The sequence below is a fragment of the Lissotriton vulgaris genome, chromosome 1_1 (genome assembly GCF_964263255.1).
Source record: "Lissotriton vulgaris chromosome 1_1, aLisVul1.2, whole genome shotgun sequence".
Taxonomy (NCBI): domain Eukaryota; kingdom Metazoa; phylum Chordata; class Amphibia; order Caudata; family Salamandridae; genus Lissotriton; species Lissotriton vulgaris.
Window position 1 is genome coordinate 1,768,707,686 of NC_141685.1, and position 22,775 is coordinate 1,768,730,460.

The window sequence follows — 22,775 nt, forward strand, 5'->3', positions numbered from 1 at the left end:
GATGCCTGTTTCCGGTTCAGGGAAGACGTGGCTTGGCAGTTCAGGCTGGACTGTTCCCATGAGCCACAGGGTCAAGACTGATTTGCATATAGCTGGGTCTGAACTGAGATGGCAAAGTGAGCTAAAGAACGATGATGGATTCAACCCAGATCTTTGACTGGGGGTGAGCGTCTGAAAAGTTTCAGCGCTCCGTCCATTATCTCCTTGTGTTTGCTTTGTTCTGTCTAAGTTGGCAGGGTCAATCAATCAATCAATCAGGAGTTTGTTAAAGCGCAACTACTCACCCGTAAGGGTCTCAAGGCGCTAGGGCTGGGGGGTGTGCAGGTTCCATTCCATCAAGGAGGGGGTCTGTCGAAAGAGCCAGGTTTTGAGGTTTCTTGCGAAGATGGGGAGCGATGTTGTCTGTCTGAGGTGGAGCGGAAGGGCGTTCCATGCTTTGGCCGCGAGGAAGGAGAAGGAGCGGCCTCCCGATCTGGTTTTTCTGGTGCGGGGGACCTCGGTGTAGGAGAGCTGGGCTGATCGTAGGGTCTTTTGGGGTGCATGGAATTTGAGCCGGCTGTTCAGGTATGCTGGTCCAGTGCCATGGAGGGCCTTGTGTGCGTAGGTGAGCATCTTAAAGGTGATTCTCGCCTAGACGGGGAGCCAGTGGAGTGTGCGCAGGTGCTGGGAGATGTGGCAGTGTTTTGGCAGGTTGAGGACCAGTCTTGCGGTGGCGTTCTGGATGTTCTGTAGCATGCGGATGAGGTTTTTGTTTATTCCGGCGTAGAGTGCATTGCCGTAGTCGAGTCTGCTGGTGAGCAGGGCATGAGTGACTGTATTTGGGTGTTCGAGGGGGATCCATTTGAAGGTCCTACGAAGGAGGCGGAGGGTGTGGAAGCAGGAAGATGAGACAGAGTGATCTGGCTGTCCATTTTGAGCTCGGAGTCCAGGATGATTCCCCGGTTTCGTGCGTGGTCTGTGGGGGTTGGCGGGTTTCCGAGGGCGGTGGGCCACCAGGTGTCGCTCCAGGCGTCGGGGTTTGGGCCCATGATGAGTACTTCTGTTTTGTTGGTGTTTAGTTGTAGGCAGCTGTTTTTCATCCATTTGGCGACGGCTTCCATGCCTTCTAGAAAGTTGCGTCTGGCGGTGTTGGGCTCGTTGGATAGGGAGAGGATGAGCTGGGTGTCGTCTGCGTATGACACGATGTTGTGTCCGTAGGTTCTGACGATGGGGGCAAGTGGAGCCATGTAGACGTTGAAGAGCGTCAGGCTGAGGGAGGAGCCCTGGGGGACTCCGCAGGTGGTAGGTGTGGGGTCTGAGAGGAAAGGGGGGAGTCTGACCCGTTGCGTCCTGCCGGAGAGGAAGAAGCAGATCCAGTCGAGGGCCTTGTCCTGGATTCCTGCGTCGTAGAGTCTGCGTATTAGGGTGCGGTGGGAGACTGTGTCGAACGCCGCTGATAGGTCTAGGAGGATGAGGGCTACTGTTTCTCCTTTGGCAGGGTATACCCAGTTGTGGGACCCTTGTTCACTCTGCCACTAGATTTAAACTAGCCTGGATAATGAAGGGTTTTACCAATAAACTGGTCCCAGGATGCCTGTTTCCGGTTCAGGGAAGACCTAGCTTGGCAGGTCAGGCTGCACTGTTCCCATGAGTTACAGAGTCAAGACTGATTTACATATAGCTGGGTCTGAACTGAGGTGGCGAGTGAGCTAAAAAATTATGATGAATTCATAGAATAGAATAGAAGACCAAGCTCTCTCAGGCATGAAAAGTGTCTCTCCTAATGACCCAGCTCCCATCCGTATCCTCAAACAAGTCGGACCTACCATCTCACACCTGGCCACCAACCTTATTAATGCCTCTCTTAGCCAAGGAGTGCCCCCCCCCCAAATTGGAAACATGCAATAGTCAAAGCTCTACAGAAAAAACCAGGCCATGACCCTTCAGATCTGTCCAACCTTCGCCCAATCTCTCTCTTACCAGGCCTAAGTAAGATCGCAGAGAAGGTGGTCAACCAGCAATTGTCGGCTTTCCTTGAATCCAACAATCTCCTTCGCCCCTCGCAAACAGGTTTCCGTCCAGGTCAGGGGATCGAGACAGCCCTTCTGAAAGTGGTCGAGGAAGCCAGATGCATCTTGGATTCAGGAGGATCGGTTTTACTGATCCTCCTGGATCTAAGCGCTGCATTTGACACGGTGGACAATAAGATCCTGATCCAGCGACTATTTAGCCTGGGAGTGAGGGACACGGCACTTTGTTGGCTCTCCTCCTTCCTTAGGGACAGAACCTTTCAGGTCTGTGAAGGGAATGTGCGATCGGATCTTTTCCCCCTCCAGTGTGGGGTTCCCCAGGGCTCTTCATTGAGCCCTACACTCTTTAACACATACATGGCCCCCCTGGAGGATGTGGTCTCTCCCTTTGGGATAAAAGCCGTCACATACGCTGATGACACCCAAATGGTTGTGTCATTTTCACTAGAAGGTGACAAACTCAAAAACCTCCATGACTGCCTAGAAGGAATCCATGCCTGGATGTCTAACTCAAGGCTTAAACTTAATGGCTCTAAAACCGAGCGCATGCTTCTGGGACATCAAATGTCATCCCTCCCCACCGCTATGTGGCCATCATGCCTAGGACCCCTCCCACAACCCAAGACTGAACTTAAAAGTCTAGGCTTCTGGCTGGAACAAGACCTTTCTTTGAAAACGCAGGCAAAAAAAACAGCTGTTACCTGTGTGGGCTTACTCCGTTCAGCTAGGAAGATTCTCCCACTACTCCCCGTACAATCACAAAAAATGCTCATCCAAGGTCTAATCTTATCAAGATTAGACTATAGCAACGCCCTCTTCTTGGCTGCCCCAGAATCCACGATCAATGTTCTTCAAAGAACACAAAATGCCGCTGCAAGGATTCTGACAGGTACCTCCCGCAGAGCATCAGCCAAACCTGCCCTAAAGGCACTTCATTGGCTGCCGATCCGTGAAAGGGTCAAATTCAAGGCCCTATGTACCACACATAGAGCCATGCAAAATCAAGGGCCCCCGATGCTGAAGACCATGCTCTTTCCATATAAACCCAACAGGTCCCTGCGTTCCTCCCAAGGTAACTTGGCCACTGTCCACAGAGTCAAAAAAGCCCGCACTGGAGGGCGTCGCTTTTCAGTTACAGCCGCAACTTTATGGAACGCCCTGCCAACCCAGCTACGTGCCGAACCTAACCACATGAAATTCCGGAAGCTACTCAAGACCCACCTTTTCCCGCAATAACCCTTCCCCTTTCCTCCTCTGCTTCCCCCCTCAGTTGTTAATGCCATCCCAGCGCTGGGACGCTCCCGGGCAGCCATGCGCTATAGAAATCCCGCATTCATTCATTCATTCATCTGTGACTGGGGGTGAGTGTCCAAAAAATGTCAGCACTCCGCCCATTATCTCCATGTATTTGCTTTGTTTGCCCTTAGTTGGCAGGGTATGCCCAGACGTGGGTCTCTTGCTTACTTTGCCACTGGATTGAAGCTACTCCTGACCTATTAGCGCAGTTCCATCAGACCCATCCAGGGGAACCTAGTCGACCGCCGAGTCTACAGTCCTTGAGGGGGGCTCTGTAGCGATTTCACTCAGCAAACACCTGTACAGGGTAGGGCGCTGTAGGAACTGCTACTGCACTACATCTCCCAGAACGCCCTGGGTCCTACCGATCCGGAACTTGCGAGCAGGCACAGAGATATAAACGCCTCCCTGGATGAGCTGGGTGCTTGTCAATCCTTCCTGATTTGTTGGTAGAGCCTGTTCTTCGTGAGGACGCCGCTGCAGGGTTCCGCAGACGCTTTCTTTCCCGCTTTGAAGGACGCCACTGCAGGGTTCCGCGGACGCTTTCTTTCCCGCTTTGGAGGACGCCGCTGCAGGGTTCCGCGGACTTTTTCTTTCCCACTACGGCTACGGAGGTAGGATCTCAAATTATAGCACGGCCGTGCTATTTAAACTGTGTTTCAAGTGACTACGTGGTACAGCTCGTCCCACACTGAGAACCCCAGTGTTTACCTCTGTTCTCTACCGTGTGACCTACAGAACTTGCCTTTCAAGTAGGGACAGTAACTACTCTGTTATCCCAGAAACCTCACGCTTCACTCGCTCACTTGTCTTCCTTTCTTTTGGCGCTGTGACTAAACAGCTGAAAAACATAAAGAAGCATTGTTACCCACAGAGACTGTTCTGGACGATTACCGAGTGGGTATCTTGTGAGTATTCCCCATAATTCTCTAATAGTGACAGTACAGGTGAGCCTACAGACCAGGATAACCAGATTTCCTGTTTGTCTTTGTAGCTACATTGTGCCAAGAAGAATCCCCTACCTTAGACCAGACCTAGATGGGAACCTTCTCAACAACTTATTTCTTATTTTGTCCCCTTCCCTTTTCCCCGGAGTGCGACCTGTCCTAAGTGTGTGTCTCACATTGGGAGAGTTGGCGCTTGAGGGAACTGGGAGGCCTCTCCTCGAGCTGTGGTCCCCGCTGGGTAGAAACCAAAGGTTAGTGGCATGTGCGTTATTCTTCTGGGCTAGTAATCATCTGCTATCCTTGACATGAACTGAGGCGGCGAAGTGAGCTAAAAAACGATGATGGATTCAACCCGGATCTGTGACTGGGGGTGAGTGTCATTCTCTCATTGTTTTTGCTTTGTTCACCCTAGTATGCCCAGACGTGGGTTCCTTGCTCACTTTGCCACTGGATTCAAGGTAGCTAGGCTGATGAAGGCTGTTACCAAGAAACCGGTCCCAGGATGCCTGTTTGCGATTCAGGGAAGACCTGGCTTGGCCGTTCGGGCTGGACTGTTCCCATGAGCCACAGAGTCAAGATTGATTTGCATATAGCTGGTTCTGAACTGAGGTGGCAAAGTGAGCTAAAGAACGATGATTAATTCAACCCAGATATGTGACTGGGGGTGAGTTTCCGAAAAGTTTCAGCGCTCCGTCCATTATCTCCTTGTGTTTGCTTTGTTCGTCCTAAGTTGGCAGTGTACGCTCAGACGAGGGTCCCTTACTCACTTTGCCACTGGATTCAAGCTAGCCTGGTTGATGAAGGATGTTACCAAGAAACCGGTCCCAGGATGCCTGTTTCTGGTTCAGGGAAGACCTGGCTTGGCAGTTCGGGATGAACTGTTCCCATGAGGCACAGGGTCAAGAATTATTTGCATTTAGCTAGGTCTAAACTGAGGTGGCTAAGTGAGATAAAGAACGATGATGAATTCAACCCAGATCTGTGACTGTGGGTGAGTGTTTGAAAAGTTTCAGTGTTCCATCCATTATCTCCTTGTGTTTGCTTTGTTCACCCTAAGTTGGCAGGGTATGCCCAGACGTGGGTCCCTTGCTCACTTTGCCACTGGATTCAAGCTAGCCTGGCTGATGAAGGGTGTTACCCAGAAAATGGCCCCTGAATGACTGTTTCTGGTTCAGGGAATACCTGGCTTGGCAGTTCGGGCTGCACTGTTCCAATGAGGCACAGGGTCAAGACTTATTTGCATTTAGCTGGATCTGAACTGAGGTGGCGAAGTGAGCTAAAGAACGATGATGGATTCAACCCAGATCTGTGACTGGGGGTGAGTGTCTGAAAAGTTTCAGCGCTCCTTCCATTATCTCCTTGTGTTTGCTTTGTTCACCCTAATTTGGCAGGGTATGCCCAGACGTGGATTCCTTGCTCTCTTTGACACAGCTTTCAAGCTAGCCTGGCTGATGAAGGGTGTTAACCAGAAACCGGTCCCAAGCTGCCCGTTTCCAGGTTCGGAGAAGACTTGGCTTGGCAGTTCAGGCTGGACTTTTCTCATGTGTCACAGGGTCAAGACTGATTTGCATATAGCTGGGTCTGTACTGAGGTGGCAAAGTGAGCTAAAGCACGATGATGGATTCACCCCAGATCTGTGACTGGGGGTGAGTGTCTGAAAAGTGTCAGCGCTCCGCCCCTTATCTCCTTGTGTTTGCTTTGTTTGCCCTAAGTTGGCAGGGTATGCCCAGACGTGGGTCCCTTGCTCACCTTGCAACTGGATTCAAGTTAGCCCGGCTGATGAAGGATGCTACCAAGAAACCGGTCCCAGGATGCCTGTTTCCGGTTCGGGGAAGACCTGGCTTGGCAGGTCGGGCTGCACTGTTTCCATGAGCCACAGGGTCAAGACTGATTTGCATATAGCTAGGTCTGTACTGAGGTGGCGAAGTGAGCTAAAGCACGATGATGGCTTCACCCCAGATCTGTGAATGAGGGTAAGTGTCTGAAAAGTTGCAGCGCTCCGTCCATTATCTCCTTGTGTTTGCTTTGTTCGCCCTAAGTTGGCAGGGTATGCCCAGACGTGGGTCAATGCTCACTATGCAACTGGATTCAAGATAGCCTGGCTGATGAAGGCTGTTAGCAAGAAACCAGTCCCAGGATGCCTGTTTCCGGTTCACGGAAGACCTGGCTTGGCCGTTTGGGCGGACTGTTCCCATGAGCCACAGAGTCAAGATTGATTTGCATATAGCTGGTTCTGAACTGAGGTGGCAAAGTGAGCTAAAGAACGATGATGAATTCAACCCAGATATGTGACTGAGGGCGAGTTTCTGAAAAGTTTCAGTGCTCCGTCCATTATCTCCTTGCGTTTGCTTTGTTCGTCCTAAGTTGGCAGGGTATGCCCAGAAGTGGGTCCCTTGCTCACCTTGCAACTGGATTCAAGATAGCCCGGCTGATGAAGGATGCTACCAAGAAACCGGTCCCAGGATGCCTGTTTCTGGTTCGGGGAAGACCTGGCTTGGCAGGTCGGGCTGCACTGTTTCCATGAGCCACAGGGTCAAGACTGATTTGCATATAGCTAGGTCTGTACTGAGGTGGCGAAGTGAGCTAAAGCACGATGATGGCTTCACCCCAGATCTGTGAATGAGGGTAAGTGTCTGAAAAGTTGCAGCGCTCCGTCCATTATCTCCTTGTGTTTGCTTTGTTCGCCCTAAGTTGGCAGGGTATGCCCAGACGTGGGTCAATGCTCACTATGCAACTGGATTCAAGATAGCCTGGCTGATGAAGGCTGTAAGCAAGAAACCAGTCCCAGGATGCCTGTTTCCGGTTCACGGAAGACCTGGCTTGGCCGTTTGGGCGGACTGTTCCCATGAGCCACAGAGTCAAGATTGATTTGCATATAGCTGGGTCTAAACTGAGGTGGCTAAGTGAGATAAAGAACGATGATGAATTCAACCCAGATATGTGACTGTGGGTGAGTGTTTGAAAAGTTTCAGTGCTCCATCCATTATCTCCTTGTGTTTGCTTTGTTCACCTTAAGTTGGCATGGTATGCCCAGACGTGGGTCCCTTGCTCACTTTGCCACTGGATTCAAGCTAGCCTGGCTGATGAAGGGTGTTACCCAGAAACTGGCCCCAGAATGACTGTTTCCGGTTCAGGGAAGACCTGGCTTAGCAGTTCAGGCTGGACTGTTCCAATGAGGCCCAGGGTAAAGACTTATTTGCATTAAGCTGGGTCTGAACTGAGGTGGCAAAGTGAGCTAAAGAACGATGATGAATTCAACCCAGATATGTGACTGGGGGTGAGTGTTTGAAATGTTTCAGCGCTCCATCCATTATCTCCTTGTGTTTGCTTTGTTCACCCTAAGTTGGCAGAGTATGCCCAGACGAGGGTCCCTTACTCACTTTGCCACTAGATTCAAGCTAGCCTGGTTGATGATGGATGTTACTAAGAAACCGGTCCCAGGATGCCTGTTTCTGGTTCAGGGAAGACCTGACTTGGCAGTTCGTGCTGAACTGTTCCCATGACCCACAGAGTCAAGACTGATTTGCATATAGCTGGGTCTAAACTGAGGTGGCTAAGTGATATAAAGAACGATGATGAATTCACCCCAGATCTGTGACTGGGGGTGAGTGTCTGAAAAGTTTCAGCGCTCCTTCCATTATCTCCTTGTGTTTGCTTTGTTCACCCTAATTTGGCAGGGTATGCCCAGGCGTGGATTCCTTGCTCTCTTTGACACTGTTTTCAAGCTAGCCTGGCTGATGAAGGGTGTTAACCAGAAACCGGTCCCAAGCGGCCCGTTTCCAGGTTCGGGGAAGACCTGGCTTGGCAGGTCGGGCTGCACTGTTTCCATGAGCCACAGGGTCAAGACTGATTTGCATATAGCTGGGTCTGTACTGAGGTGGCGAAGTGAGCCAAAGCAGGATGATGGCTTCACCCGAGATCTGTGACTGGGGGTGAGTGTCTGAAAAGTTGCAGTGCTCCGTCCATTATCTCCTTGTGTTTGCTTTGTTCGCCCTAAGTTGGCAGGGTATGCCCAGACGTGGGTCAATGCTCACTTTGCAACTGGATTCAAGATAGCCCGGCTGATGAAGGATGCTACTAATAAACCGGTCCCAGGATGCCTGTTTCCGGTTCGGGGAAGACCTGGCTTGGCAGTTTGGGCTGGACTGTTCCCAAGAGCCACAGGGTCAACACTGATTTGCATATAGCTCAGGCTGAACTGAGGTGGCGAAGTGAGCTAAGGAAAGATAATGGATTCAACCCAGATCTGTGACTGGGGTGAGTGTCTGAAAAGTTTCAGCACTCCGTCTGTATCTCCTTGTGTTTGCTTTGTTCGCCCTAAGTTGGCAGGTTATGCCCAGACGTGGGCCCCTTGCTCACTTGACACTGGATTCAAGCTAGCCTGCCTGATGAAGGGTGTTACCAAGAAACCGGTCCCAGGATACCTGTTTCCCGTTCAGGGAAGACCAGGCTTGGCAGTTCAGGCTGAACTGTTCTCATGAGCCACAGGGTCAAGACTGATTTGCATATAGCTGGGTCTCAACTGAGGTGGCGAAGTGAGCTAAAGAACGATGATGGATTCAACACAGATCTGTGAACGGGGATGAGTGTCTGAAAAGTTTTAGCGCTCCATCCATTATCTCCTTGTGTTAGCTTTGTTTACCCTAGGTTGGCAGGTTATGCCCAGACGTGGTTCCCTTGCACACTTTGCCACTGGATTCAAGCTAGCCTGGCTGATGAAGCGTGTTAACCAGAAACCGGTAAGAGGTTGCCTGTTTCCGGTTCGGAGAAGACCTGGTTTGGCAGTTCGGGCTGGACTGTTCCCATGAGTCACAGGGTCAAGGCGGATTTGCATATAGCTGGGTCTGTACTGAGGTGGCGAAGTGAGCTAAAGCACGATGATGGGTTCACCCTAGATCTGCGACTGGGGGTGAGTGTCTGAAAAGTTTCAGCGCTCCGTCCATTATCTCATTGTGTTTGCTTTGTTCGCCCTAGTATGCCCAGATGTGGGTTCTTTCATCTCTCTGCCACTGGATTGAAGCTAGCCTGGCTGATGAAGGGTGTTACCCAGAAACCGGTCCCAGGGTGTCTATTTCCGGTTCAGGGAAGATCTGGTTTGGCAGTACGGGCTAGACTGTTCCCGTAAGGCACAGGGTCAACACTGATTTGCTTGTAGCTGGGTCTGAACTGAGGTGGCGAAGTGAGCTAAAGAACGATGATGGTTTCAACCCAGATCTGTGACTGGGGGTGAGTGTCTGAAAAGTTTCAGCGCTCCGTCCATTATCTCCTTGTATTTGCTTTGTTCGCCCTTAGTTGGCAGGGTATGCCTAGACGTGGGTCTCTTGCTCCATTGCCACTGTATTCAAGCTAGCCTGGCTGATGAAGGGTGTGACCAAGAAACCGGTCCCAGGATGTCTGTTTCTGGTTCAGGGAAGACCTGGCTTGGCAGGTCGGGCTGCACTGTTTCCATGTGCCACAGGGTCGAGAATGATTTGCATATAGCTGGGTCTGAACTGAGGTAGTGAAGTGAGCTAAAAATCGATGATGGATTCAACCCGGATCTGTGACTGGGGGTGAGTGTCTGAAAAGTTTCAGCACTCCGTCCATTATCTCATTGTGTTTGCTTTGTTCGCCCTAGTATTCCATGACGTGTGTTCCTTGCTCACTTTGCCACTGGATTCAAGCTAGCCTGGCTGATGAAGGCTGTTACCAAGAAACCGGTCCCAGGATGCCTGTTTCTGGTTCAGGGAAGACCTGGCTTGGCCGTTAGGGCTGGACTGTTCCCATGAGCCACAGGGTCAAGACTGATTTGCATATAGCTGGGTCTAAACTGAGGTGGCTAAGTGATATAAAGAACGATGATGAATTCAACCCAGATATGTGACTGTGGGTGAGTGTTTGAAAAGTTTCAGTGCTCCATCCATTATCTCCTTGTGTTTGCTTTGTTCACCTTAAGTTGACATGGTATGCCCAGACGTGGGTCCCTTGCTCACTTTGCCACTGGATTCAAGCTAGCCTGGCTGATGAAGGGTGTTACCCAGAAACTGGCCCCAGAACGACTGTTTCCGGTTCAGGAAAGACCTGGCTTAGCAGTTCAGGCTGGACTGTTCCAATGAGGCCCAGGGTCAAGACTTATTTGCATTAAGCTGGGTCTGAACTGAGGTGGCAAAGTGAGCTAAAGAACGATGATGAATTCAACCCAGATATGTGACTGGGGGTGAGTGTCTGAAATGTTTCAGCGCTCCATCCATTATCTCCTTGTGTTTGCTTTGTTTGCCCTAAGTTGGCAGAGTATGCCCAGACGCGGGTCCCTTACTCACTTTGCCACTAGATTCAAGCTAGCCTGGTTGATGATGGATGTTACTAAGAAACCGGTCCCAGGATGCCTGTTTCTGGTTCAGGGAAGACCTGACTTGGCAGTTCGTGCTGAACTGTTCCCATGACCCACAGAGTCAAGACTGATTTGCATATAGCTGGGTCTAAACTGAGGTGGCTAAGTGATTTAAAGAACGATGATGAATTCACCCCAGATCTGTGACTGGGGGTGAGTGTCTGAAAAGTTTCAGCGCTCCTTCCATTATCTCCTTGTGTTTGCTTTGTTCACCCTAATTTGGCAGGGTATGCCCAGGCGTGGATTCCTTGCTCTCTTTGACACTGTTTTCAAGCTAGCCTGGCTGATGAAGGGTGTTAACCAGAAACCGGTCCCAAGCGGCCCGTTTCCTGGTTCGGGGAAGACCTGGCTTGGCAGGTCGGGCTGCACTGTTTCCATGAGCCACAGGGTCAAGACTGATTTGCATATAGCTGGGTCTGTACTGAGGTGGCGAAGTGAGCCAAAGCACGATGATGGCTTCACCCGAGATCTGTGACTGGGGGTGAGTGTCTGAAAAGTTGCAGCGCTCCGTCCATTATCTCCTTGTGTTTGCTTTGTTCGCCCTAAGTTGGCAGGGTATGCCCAGACGTGGGTCAATGCTCACTTTGCAACTGAATTCAAGATAGCCCGGGTGAGGAAGGATGCTACTAAGAAACCGGTCCCAGGATGCCTGTTTCCGGTTCGGGGAAGACCTGGCTTGGCAGTTTGGGATGGACTGTTCCCAAGAGCCACAGGGTCAACACTGATTTGCATATAGCTCGGGCTGAACTGAGGTGGCGAAGTGAGCTAAGGAAAGATAATGGATTCAACCCAGATCTGTGACTGGGGTGAGTGTCTGAAAAGTTTCAGCACTCCGTCTTTATCTCCTTGTGTTTGCTTTGTTCGCCCTAAGTTGGCAGGTTATGCCCAGACGCTGGCCCCTTGCTCACTTTGTCACTGGATTCAAGCTAGCCTGGCTGATGAAGGGTGTTACCAAGAAACCGGTCCCAGGATACCTGTTTCCCGTTCAGGGAAGACCTGGCTTGGCAGTTCAGGCTGAACTGTTCTCATGAGCCACAGGGTCAAGACTGATTTGCATATAGCTGGGTCTCAACTGAGGTGGCGAAGTGAGCTAAAGAACGATGATGGATTCAACACAGATCTGTGAACGGGGATGAGTGTCTGAAAAGTTTTAGCGCTCCATCCATTATCTCCTTGTGTTAGCTTTGTTTACCCTAGGTTGGCAGGTTATGCCCAGACGTGGTTCCCTTGCACACTTTGCCACTGGATTCAAGCTAGCCTGGCTGATGAAGCGTGTTAACCAGAAACCGGTAAGAGGTTGCCTGTTTCCGGTTCGGAGAAGACCTGGTTTGGCAGTTCGGGCTGGACTGTTCCCATGAGTCACAGGGTCAAGGCGGATTTGCATATAGCTGGGTCTGTACTGAGGTGGCGAAGTGAGCTAAAGCACGATGATGGGTTCACCCTAGATCTGCGACTGGGGGTGAGTGTCTGAAAAGTTTCAGCGCTCCGTCCATTATCTCATTGTGTTTGCTTTGTTCGCCCTAGTATGCCCAGATGTGGGTTCTTTCATCTCTTTGCCACTGGATTGAAGCTAGCCTGGCTGATGAAGGGCGTTACCCAGAAACCGGTCCCAGGGTGTCTATTTCCGGTTCAGGGAAGACCTGGTTTGGCAGTACGGGCTAGACTGTTCCCGTAAGGCACAGGGTCAACACTTATTTGCTTGTAGCTGGGTCTGAACTGAGGTGGCGAAGTGAGCTAAAGAACGATGATGGTTTCAACCCAGATCTGTGACTGGGGGTGAGTGTCTGAAAAGTTTCAGCGCTTCTTCCATTATCTCCTTGTATTTGCTTTGTTCGCCCTTAGTTGGCAGGGTATGCCTAGACGTGGGTCTCTTGCTCCATTGCCACTGTATTCAAGCTAGCCTGGCTGATGAAGGGTGTGACCAAGAAACCGGTCCCAGGATGTCTGTTTCTGGTTCAGGGAAGACCTGGCTTGGCAGGTCGGGCTGCACTGTTTCCATGTGCCACAGGGTCGAGAATGATTTGCATATAGCTGGGTCTGAACTGAGGTGGTGAAGTGAGCTAAAAATCGATGATGGATTCAACCCAGATCTGTGACTGGGGGTGAGTGTCTGAAAAGTTTCAGCACTCCGTCCATTATCTCATTGTGTTTGCTTTGTTCGCCCTAGTATTCCATGACGTGTGTTCCTTGCTCACTTTGCCACTGGATTCAAGCTAGCCTGGCTGATGAAGGCTGTTACCAAGAAACCGGTCCCAGGATGCCTGTTTCTGGTTCAGGGAAGACCTGGCTTGGCCGTTCGGGCTGGACTGTTCCCATGAGCCACAGGGTCAAGACTAATTTGCATATAGCTGGGTCTGAACTGAGGTGGCGAAGTAAGCTAAAGAAGGATGATGGCTTCAATTCAGATCTGTGACTGGGGATGAGTGTCTGAAAAGTTTCAGCGCTCTGTCCATTATCTCCTTGTGTTTGCTTTGTTTTCCGTAAGTTGGCAGAGTATGCCCAGAAGTGGTTCCCTTGCTCACTTTGCCACTGGATTCAAGATAGCGTGACTGATGCAGGGTGTTATCCATAAACTAGTCCCAGGATGCCTGTTTCCGGTTCAGGGAAGACCTGGCTTGGCAGTTTGGGCTGGACTGTTCCCATGAGCCACAGGGTCAAGACTGATTTGCATATAGCTGGGTCTCAACTGAGGTGGCGAAGTGAGCTAAAGAACGATGATGGATTCAACACAGATCTGTGAACGGGGATGAGTGTCTGAAAAGTTTTAGCGCTCCATCCATTATCTCCTTGTGTTAGCTTTGTTTACCCTAGGTTGGCAGGTTATGCCCAGACGTGGTTCCCTTGCACACTTTGCCACTGGATTCAAGCTAGCCTGGCTGATGAAGGGTGTTAACCAGAAACCGGTAAGAGGTTGCCTGTTTCCGGTTCGGAGAAGACCTGGTTTGGCAGTTCGGGCTGGACTGTTCCCATGAGTCACAGGGTCAAGGCGGATTTGCATATAGCTGGGTCTGTACTGATGTGGCGAAGTGAGCTAAAGCACGATGATGGGTTCACCCTAGATCTGCGACTGGGGGTGAGTGTCTGAAAAGTTTCAGCGCTCCGTCCATTATCTCATTGTGTTTGCTTTGTTCGCCCTAGTATGCCCAGATGTGGGTTCTTTCATCTCTTTGCCACTGGATTGAAGCTAGCCTGGCTGATGAAGGGCGTTACCCAGAAACCGGTCCCAGGGTGTCTATTTCCGGTTCAGGGAAGACCTGGTTTGGCAGTACGGGCTAGACTGTTCCCGTAAGGCACAGGGTCAACACTGATTTGCTTGTAGCTGGGTCTGAACTGAGGTGGCGAAGCGAGCTAAAGAACGATGATGGTTTCAACCCAGATCTGTGACTGGGGGTGAGTGTCTGAAAAGTTTCAGCGCTCCGTCCATTATCTCCTTGTATTTGCTTTGTTCGCCCTTAGTTGGCAGGGTATGCCTAGACGTGGGTCTCTTGCTCCATTGCCACTGTATTCAAGCTAGCCTGGCTGATGAAGGGTGTGACCAAGAAACCGGTCCCAGGATGTCTGTTTCTGGTTCAGGGAAGACCTGGCTTGGCAGGTCGGGCTGCACTGTTTCCATGTGCCACAGGGTCGAGAATGATTTGCATAAAGCTGGGTCTGAACTGAGGAGGTGAAGTGAGCTAAAAATCGATGATGGATTCAACCCGGATCTGTGACTGGGGGTGAGTGTCTGAAAAGTTTCAGCACTCCGTCCATTATCTCATTGTGTTTGCTTTGTTCGCCCTAGTATTCCATGACGTGTGTTCCTTGCTCACTTTGCCACTGGATTCAAGCTAGCCTGGCTGATGAAGGCTGTTACCAAGAAACCGGTCCCAGGATGCCTGTTTCTGGTTCAGGGAAGACCTGGCTTGGCCGTTCGGGCTGGACTGTTCCCATGAGCCACAGGGTCAAGACTGATTTGCATATAGCTGGGTATGAACTGAGGTGGCGAATTGAAGTAAAGAACGATGATGGATTCAACCCAGATCTGTGACTGGGGGTGAGTGTCGGAAAAGTTTCAGCTCTCCGCCATTATCTCCTTGTGTTTGCTTTGTTCGCCCCTAAGTTGGCAGGGTATGCCCAGACGTCGGTCCCTTGAAAACTTTGCCGCTGGATTCAAGCTAGCCAGGCTGATGAAGGGTGTTACCAAGAAACCAGTCCCAGGATGCCTGTTTCCGGTTCAGGGATGACCTGGCTTGGCAGTTCGGGCTGGACTGTTCCCATGAGCCACAGGGTCAAGACTAATTTGCATATAGCTGGGTCTGAACTGAGGTGGCGAAGTAAGCTAAAGAAGGATGATGGCTTCAATTCAGATCTGTGACTGGGGATGAGTGTCTGAAAAGTTTCAGCGCTCTGTCCATTATCTCCTTGTGTTTGCTTTGTTTTCCGTAAGTTGGCAGGGTATGCCCAGAAGTGGTTCCCTTGCTCCCTTTGCCACTGGATTCAAGATAGCGTGGCTGATGCAGGGTGTTATCCATAAACTAGTCCCAGGATGCCTGTTTCCGGTTCAGGGAAGACCTGGCTTGGCAGTTCGGGTTGGACTGTTCCCATGAGCCACAGGGTCAAGACTGATTTGCATATAGCTGGGTCTGAACTGAGGTGGCGAAGTGAACTAAAGAAGGATGATGGATTCAACCCAGATCTGTGACTGGGGGTGAGTGTCTGAAAAGTTTCAGTACTCCATTCATCATCTCGTTGTGTTTGCTATATATACACTCACACATATATTTTTATTTATTTATTTTTTATTGAGTTTTGTATAGAACAAACCTGAGTTAGCACAGCAACAATTAGATGATTTACATATGAAGTAAATAAAAATACATGGTGACATTATATAAAAGAAGTATACAATAGACAGCATTATTTGTGGACGATATAGTTCTGATGTAGTTAAGCTAACGTGTTTTGAGAGTAAAGGCACAATTTTACCCCAAGATAGCGGTGCTCAGATTTGTTTGGAGGTTGTGGGGTAGGAGCATGATGCCAGTCAGATGGTTTAATGGGAGGATTTAGACATTTATTGAGAAGAAGTTAAGTTTCTTCCTGAAGTTGGGGAATGATTGATTGTCACGTAAATCCTGAGGTAGCGAGTACCAGATTCTGGGAAAGTTCCCGGAGAAGGAGCGGGTGCAATATCTTTCTTTCTTAAATTTGAGCGAAATCAGGATTAGACTGTTAGAGCTTTGAAGAGGTCTCTTCTGGGTAGCTTGTGATCGCTTGTTTGCAAGGTGGAATATTTTTTCCAAGTAGAGAGCTTTGTGGGTTATGCAGGTTATGCAAGTTGAGTTTCTTGTGAGTGGGAGTGATGTGGTCACAGCAACTCTCCGGTGAGAGTAGGCTGGCTGCTGCATGGAGTTTGGCTTTCCAAAGGGACTACATGTGTTTTTGGGGAGCCCATGAGGGTTGCATTGCTGTAGTCCAGCTTGGAGAGGCCTAAGGATTGCACCACAGTGTTAAGATCTCCGATGGGGATGAAGGCTTTGATTTTTTTAATATGTGTTTTAACATGTAGAAGGCACTTTTAGCTGAGACATTAATGTGCTCTTTTATGTTCAGGTTTCTGTCAAATGTGCTTCCCAGAGATTTGACAGAATTAGAGAAGGATAATTTGCAGTTTAACACGTTGAGGTTTTCAAGCCAGATATCTACAGGAAATGACTTTTCTTTCAATTGAATGAAGAGGAGTTCAGTTTTGTTGGGGTTGTGCTTAAAATGGTGTAGGTCAGCCAGGATTGAACCATGGAGAGAGAGAGAATACATAAATAGTAACTGTGTAATGTGATTCAATATTGCAAATAGTTATTTTTTTGTGACATCATAAACCTTGAGAAGGCAACATAGGACCACATTACCCGTTATGTATTTTTTTATGTTACAAGTGAATTGTTTGGGAAACTACCATGCAAAGGTTGTTCACATTGCAGGTAACAATGGCCCCTGACTGAAATGTGAATATTTTATTTACCCTACATGAATACATTGTTCAACAATTGACAATAGTGAGGGGTGATGTACTAATGTGATTCAGTGTCTGGGGAATTCGCTACATAGCTATGGATTTACCAGATTTGCCACGTAATTAGCACGACTTGCAGATTTCACAAAATATATTGTTTATAGCTTAACCCCTTGCCTGCTTATGACAAACCCAGCTCGTCATGAGGCACAGTGGAGCTGTGCTCATGACGAGCTGGGCTCGTCATAACAGGTGCGCCACTCGCCCGCACGGCGATTTCCACACCTGCGCAGGCATTCTACGGGAGTGGGCGGAGTCATGATGAGCCCAGCACGTCATGAGCACAGCTTCACTGTGCCTCTTGACGAGCTGGGCTCGTCATGAGCACCGCGGTGCCGCGCCCCCCCCCCCGCCCCGCAGCGCAGGGGTTAAGGAATGTTATCAGATTAGAAATGTACTGAGCATGACAGTGGGAATGAGTTATGGTGTGCATTGTACATGCACATCATAAATGGTGACTTTCTAGACTTTTTCACTTTAATGTTCATTGAGCCATAACTGACATATAACTGTGGATTTTTCTGTGAATTTTACAGGCCTGTTTTATGATGTACCACACTCATCTGCTATGCACTCAACCAGCTGCCTTGTATTTAGCTTATATAGCAATCTGCCAAATTTCATGCTTTTTTTGCGGACCCTGTTCCCTAGCACAGCGAGAAATACGTTTTAGGAGTCACCCAAAGACCAACAAGATTGGTAATGTGGCTCCAGACCCATGTGATAAGGCACATAAATAAAGGAACTGACATTCAATTACATTTAATTCAAACTTGCTTTTATAGTGCATGCCATCACTACACTGGGGTGGGGCTTGTATGTGGCTCTACTCCATCGTTTCCGGGGTGGTATGGAGCCAGCTCGGGGCACAAGATGTCTCTAGAGGCACATGGGAACACTACTTCAAAGTTCTGGGGATCCGGCCTGGTCCTTGTGGGATATTTTTAGGTGAGGTATCTGAGGTTAGGGCTATCAATCAGAAACAAGTTGTTGTGAAATCTGCAAATGATGTAGCAAATTACCCCAAATAAACATGTAATATGAAAATTATTTAACAGGTAACATATAATGTGATGCTGTATTGCCATCTTGGGTTTCTAATGATAGTCACAAACCACTTAGTGTTTGGCCTCATGGTTTATGAATTACCATAACCCATCAATGCAATATTGGGCTGCATTACACTTCGTTTCTTAACTATATCCTAAATACAACACTATAAACTGCAACTCTAAGATAACTCTCTGGCAGCCATGTTCTGTTCACCTGTGTAGAGGCATTCACATTAGTTATGTCTAATTAGGTAGAGCTTAGGCCCGTTACTGCAGTCAGCATTCACACATGGAGGGAACAAGGGCTACATTTTCATTAAATTATAACACATTCTCATGTGTTTTGTATAACTAGTCAAGGCTTATTACACTTTTGAAACTTACAGCTTTCCCTGTATTTTGTAACCTCTCACTCGAATTTCCTCCAGTGTTTCATCTGTTTCCTGACAATTTTGAATAAGGTTAAGGTTTTGTTCCTCAAGATCTAAGAAGACTTGAAGTAATTGCTGTGGTTGTTTAAAGTATATTTCTGGATCCTAAAGAAAAAGAGAGACAGACTTCACTACCAACTGTGACATGTTATTCACTTTGTACACATATCAACTTCAAAATAGTGCAATTAAAATAACAAATAAGGGCAAATTTATAGGATGCAAGTTCTTCAGAGTAGTCTTAGGGCCTGTATAGGGGTTTGGCGGTATGACTGCCACGGTAGCGATCTCCCGTATGCCGATGGGCCAGCCGTGGTGTTTCTGATGGCAGTGTCTATTTTTTCATGTGTCCTTACAGATGTGTACTTTTTTTTACTCTAGTGTACACAAATACATGACACATGAAAAACTACCTACTATTAGTACTTTCCCATTCCTGGAGTCTGGACCATATGTGCCTAGTCCAGTCAATGGGTAAATAGTACAAATCAGACCTATCTGGATTTCGGCATCAAGAGTTGTTTTCTTCAGGGTCAAGATGCTACTGTGAAGGGGGGCACTGGAGGAAGGTATCCACATTGGTAACTGAAGTAAGGAAATGGAAATGGGTGAGTATGCACCCCATCCTTCGATTCTGCTGATTCGAAGCAGGCGGTGCCATCGCCAGGGTCAGCTTGTCGAAAAGCCAAATTGTAATATGGATGGCAGTGAACTTCTTGGTATCATCCTATGACAGCTGCTTGTCCCTGGTTGCTGTCGAGGCAGTCAGCGAATGGCTGGTGGGGTTGGCAGTTCTCTGGCGATCTTTCGTTCAGCAAGCCACCAAGCTTGTAATATGGCTGGTGGACCACCTAGTTGGTGGCGGTGAATGCGACGCTGCCGCAACAGTGGTCCGAAGACCGCCAAACTCATAATCAGACCCTAAGTCGTTTTGTCTCTTTAGTCATACATTTGTCTCATACAGCACAGAACAGTACCAAAGTGGTTGCATAGGAATTTAAGGACAAAAAAGCATATGCATGGGTGGCTGCGCTGAAAATCACACCCTGCACACACAAGTCACATTTTGCCTTGTTCACCCCAGCCCTCCTCTCCTCAGGCAGGCACTACAAATATATAATATCTAGCTCGGAGTGGAAGGAGTGGAAGGTGAAGGATTGATAGTGCCCTGCTGCCAGACGTGCTAAGCATTTTGATGGTCACATACACTCCGATTTGGCGTTTGCAACCATTTAATATGCACTTTTGAATGACCTGAGACATTTTAGGAGTCTATAGAAGGGTACAAATCCTAAAATGTCCTTGAGAATAGAAAATGATTCACAGATTGGAAGGGGCTTGTACGTGTTGCTTCTAAACTGCAAATTTGACCTGTGAATCAGAAACATTGTTGTATCCAAGCCTTGCAGCCGTAATCCGGTCGCAAAACATTGAAATATTTCTGACTCCCGAGTTGGGGTGGCACTGCATTTGCAAAAAGAACAAGCATTGGTATAGCCAATAGGTCTCGCCTTTGGGACCTTATCATTGTTTGGTTATCCAGCACAATATCCTTGGTGCAACAACATCAACTTTTGCATGCTAAACACTTATAAGGTCCCAAAGGCGAGACCTATTGGCTATGCCAATGATTGTTTCATTAGTTTACCATTTGATATTTAACTTGTGGTGTTGTGCTCATTGAATAATGGGACCCTGCATACACACAGAATGATGTTTAAAAAGTGGGTTCTGGCGCCCCCTTTTGTCTCGCAGTGAAGGCATAAACACACGCACTAGAAAATGTGTTGGGTGCCCCCTAATAATTAAGAATTCACTTGTACACTGAGAAAGTATTGTAAACCAGTTTTACTTTTTCATACTGAATGGTCTGCGTTTCTTTGAACTTTAAAGGAAATTTTTTGAAACTTTGCACAATAGGATATGAACCTGTGTCCTTCTGAGTTACATCGATGTCTCAATTTGGAAAGAGAGAGGACCACTACAAACTAGTGGCTTGCTAATCTAGGGAATACACAGACATGAGTTGAGAAGAAAAATAGCAAACCAATTGATAATATTAGTGCCCTTGTTGCAACCTCATTTTACATATTCATTACATTGACAGTAATAATTCGCTTAGACAGCAACGTATGAAAGATATATGATTATTTTATTTTTCTTATTGTTTGTTTCATTTTTGTGTCTTTTTTTCCATTTTGAACAACAAGATTTTATATTTCTTCTTTAAAACGTATATTCATTTAGTTCATAGAACAACAATTATACTTCATACCAGTGACAATAAATAACATGCAATACCTATTGTAAAGAAAAACACACAACAATATACACTTAAATACAAAAAGGTGCTGTACGATATGTTCGGTCGATGGAAAATTTTATGAAGGCAAATGCGGTAGAATAGAACACAACGCGTTTCGGCCTGAGGCCTTCATCAGGTGCCCGTCATTTCGTTTTTTACACAGAGACAGGTGTACAACAAGTTCCTATATGGACAGGGATAAAACACATAGAGTACATACATCAATATTTTATAAAGATTGATATACATTTACTGTCTAAGCAGACATCGCGAGGTTGAATGAAAAAGGAAGGGAGTCTTGTTATAACAACCTACTGATGCTCTAAGGGTCAATTATTGTTTTGTAGACATTTATTATAGATTATATCTGATTACATGATACATTTCAATATGTGTACAAAGTAGGCTAGCAGTCCTATATCCTATGCTATCTTAACAATTTTCAAGCAATATATAACAGATAGTTATAAAACACTGACAGTTAAAGTCTCACTATATCACCCATCTTACCTGTGATCTAACTAGAGTTTTCAGTGTTTCTGATAGATATAGTTATGAAAAAAGGCATAAAGAGGGAGAAAGAAGAAAGAGACTAGAATTATGTATAACGAGTAGAGGGGTACAAACTTAGATGTTAGTAATATCATAAACAAAAAAAGAAGAGAGTTCATGAGCTCTAAGTGAGGGTGTTATCTAAAAAGAGAGGAAAAGAGAAGAAAGGGAACAGGTACTGAGAGGCTAATTAACAGCTACTTATTCACTCACTTTAGTTAGTTATCCTGTAGAATAGGTTCCAGTTATTTCATAAAACGGAGGTTCTGTTGTTTTTGATATTAAGGAGGTTTCAGCATGAATTATGTAGCACTAAGGAAATAGATATGCTCAGTTTTATATCACAAAAAATATATAGACGACCGTTTTTTATTATATGTAGAATAGTGAGTTATCTAGAGATACCTGATATTTGCTGTTTCCACTTCTTATTTTCAATCAAGGTTACTCATAGGATATATTTTTTGGTTGAGTAACGATTCATAGGCATAACTTATTTCGCTCCAAATTGGTTCCACAGTTATGATCTATAGGAAAAAGCCACTTTTAGATTCTATATATATATATATATTTTTCTGTCCCTTCAGATATATAGAGGCTAATCCCACTAAATAGTTAGAGCCTGGAATGTTACTCTAAGCAAAGGTTCTCTCCATTGGAATTGGCTTATATTGAAGGCTGTATGCTACGTGATAATTTACCTGTTTTAGTTATCAAAGACATGTTTACTAGCGGTACCCTGTGTCTGAACTCTTAGAGCTTCGTTTAGAGATGCCATTTTAGCAGGTATTAAAGAACTGTATTAGGGGATTCTTACCTTAAAAATAACTACGTTGAAGGAAGGATATTTTTCTAATGATTATGTCATCGTTATTTATATTTTCACGCACACCATTCCTGAAAATGTTATTGAAAACGCAAAGTTATAATCTCTACTTTCTTTTCACACAATACTAGGTTTACATTTTTCTATTATGTCCTTTTGTTTAAGAAAATACCTTATTATAAATTGTAGAGAGGACTGGTCTCACTAGATAGCTTCTTCCAAGTTTTGGTATCTGAAAGCAAAAAACGGGATACACGAGTATAGAATGAGTCCATCTCTTGTATGGGAGTGTTGTAAGATAAGGGGGTTCTATGCTAAAGCCTACCCTGATCTAAATAAACTTACCTCGTAGATGTGCGCGCTTCTCCATAGTCGGGGGGGTCTGCTGGTGTGCACTTCCAAACGTACCGGCGTGAAACTGAAGGAAAAGTCGCCCGGTATTTATAGGTCAGGTAAGGGCTTTAATTGATGTCAGCTGCATGGCCTCGTTATGGATTTGTTACGTATTTTTAAAGACAAAGGGTCCCTTTTTTTATCTTGTATAGATAGAGACTAAAGACGGCTAAAATGTAGTTCCTCCAGTAGCTAGTGGACTACAATAGAAACCAACGATAGTTTTACCGGGTGATGTTAACCCAGATTTCTTTTAGCAAGAAACAAATAGTCCTTATGTCTTATATAAATGACCAATGTGGCGCATATAATTTCCTTTATGATAGAGAGCGTCAATATTTGTATATATTTCCTAATTGGAAAATATTCCTACTTTTATCCACGAGCGTTTATTTTAAAAAACAACGTATTTTTTTAAATGAAGAGAATGATTTGCTGAAACAGAAAAATTCGTTTTAGACAAAGTCAGGATATATAATGAGAAAAAAGAGAATATATGATCATATATTCTTATGAGAGGGGTATTCTAAAGAACAAAGAAC

At 46.9% G+C, this 22,775-nt stretch overlaps 1 protein-coding gene across 1 annotated transcript in view; it reads right to left on the reverse strand.

Annotated features, from left to right (window-relative positions):
* Nucleotides 1-22,775, reverse strand: part of CCDC38 (coiled-coil domain containing 38) — a 2,358,499-nt gene that overhangs the window by 1,004,712 nt on the left and 1,331,012 nt on the right. The window contains exon 10 of the mRNA XM_086919075.1: nt 18,111-18,262. Within this exon, the coding sequence (XP_086775201.1) occupies nt 18,111-18,262 (152 nt within the window). The remainder of the gene's footprint in view (nt 1-18,110; nt 18,263-22,775) is intronic.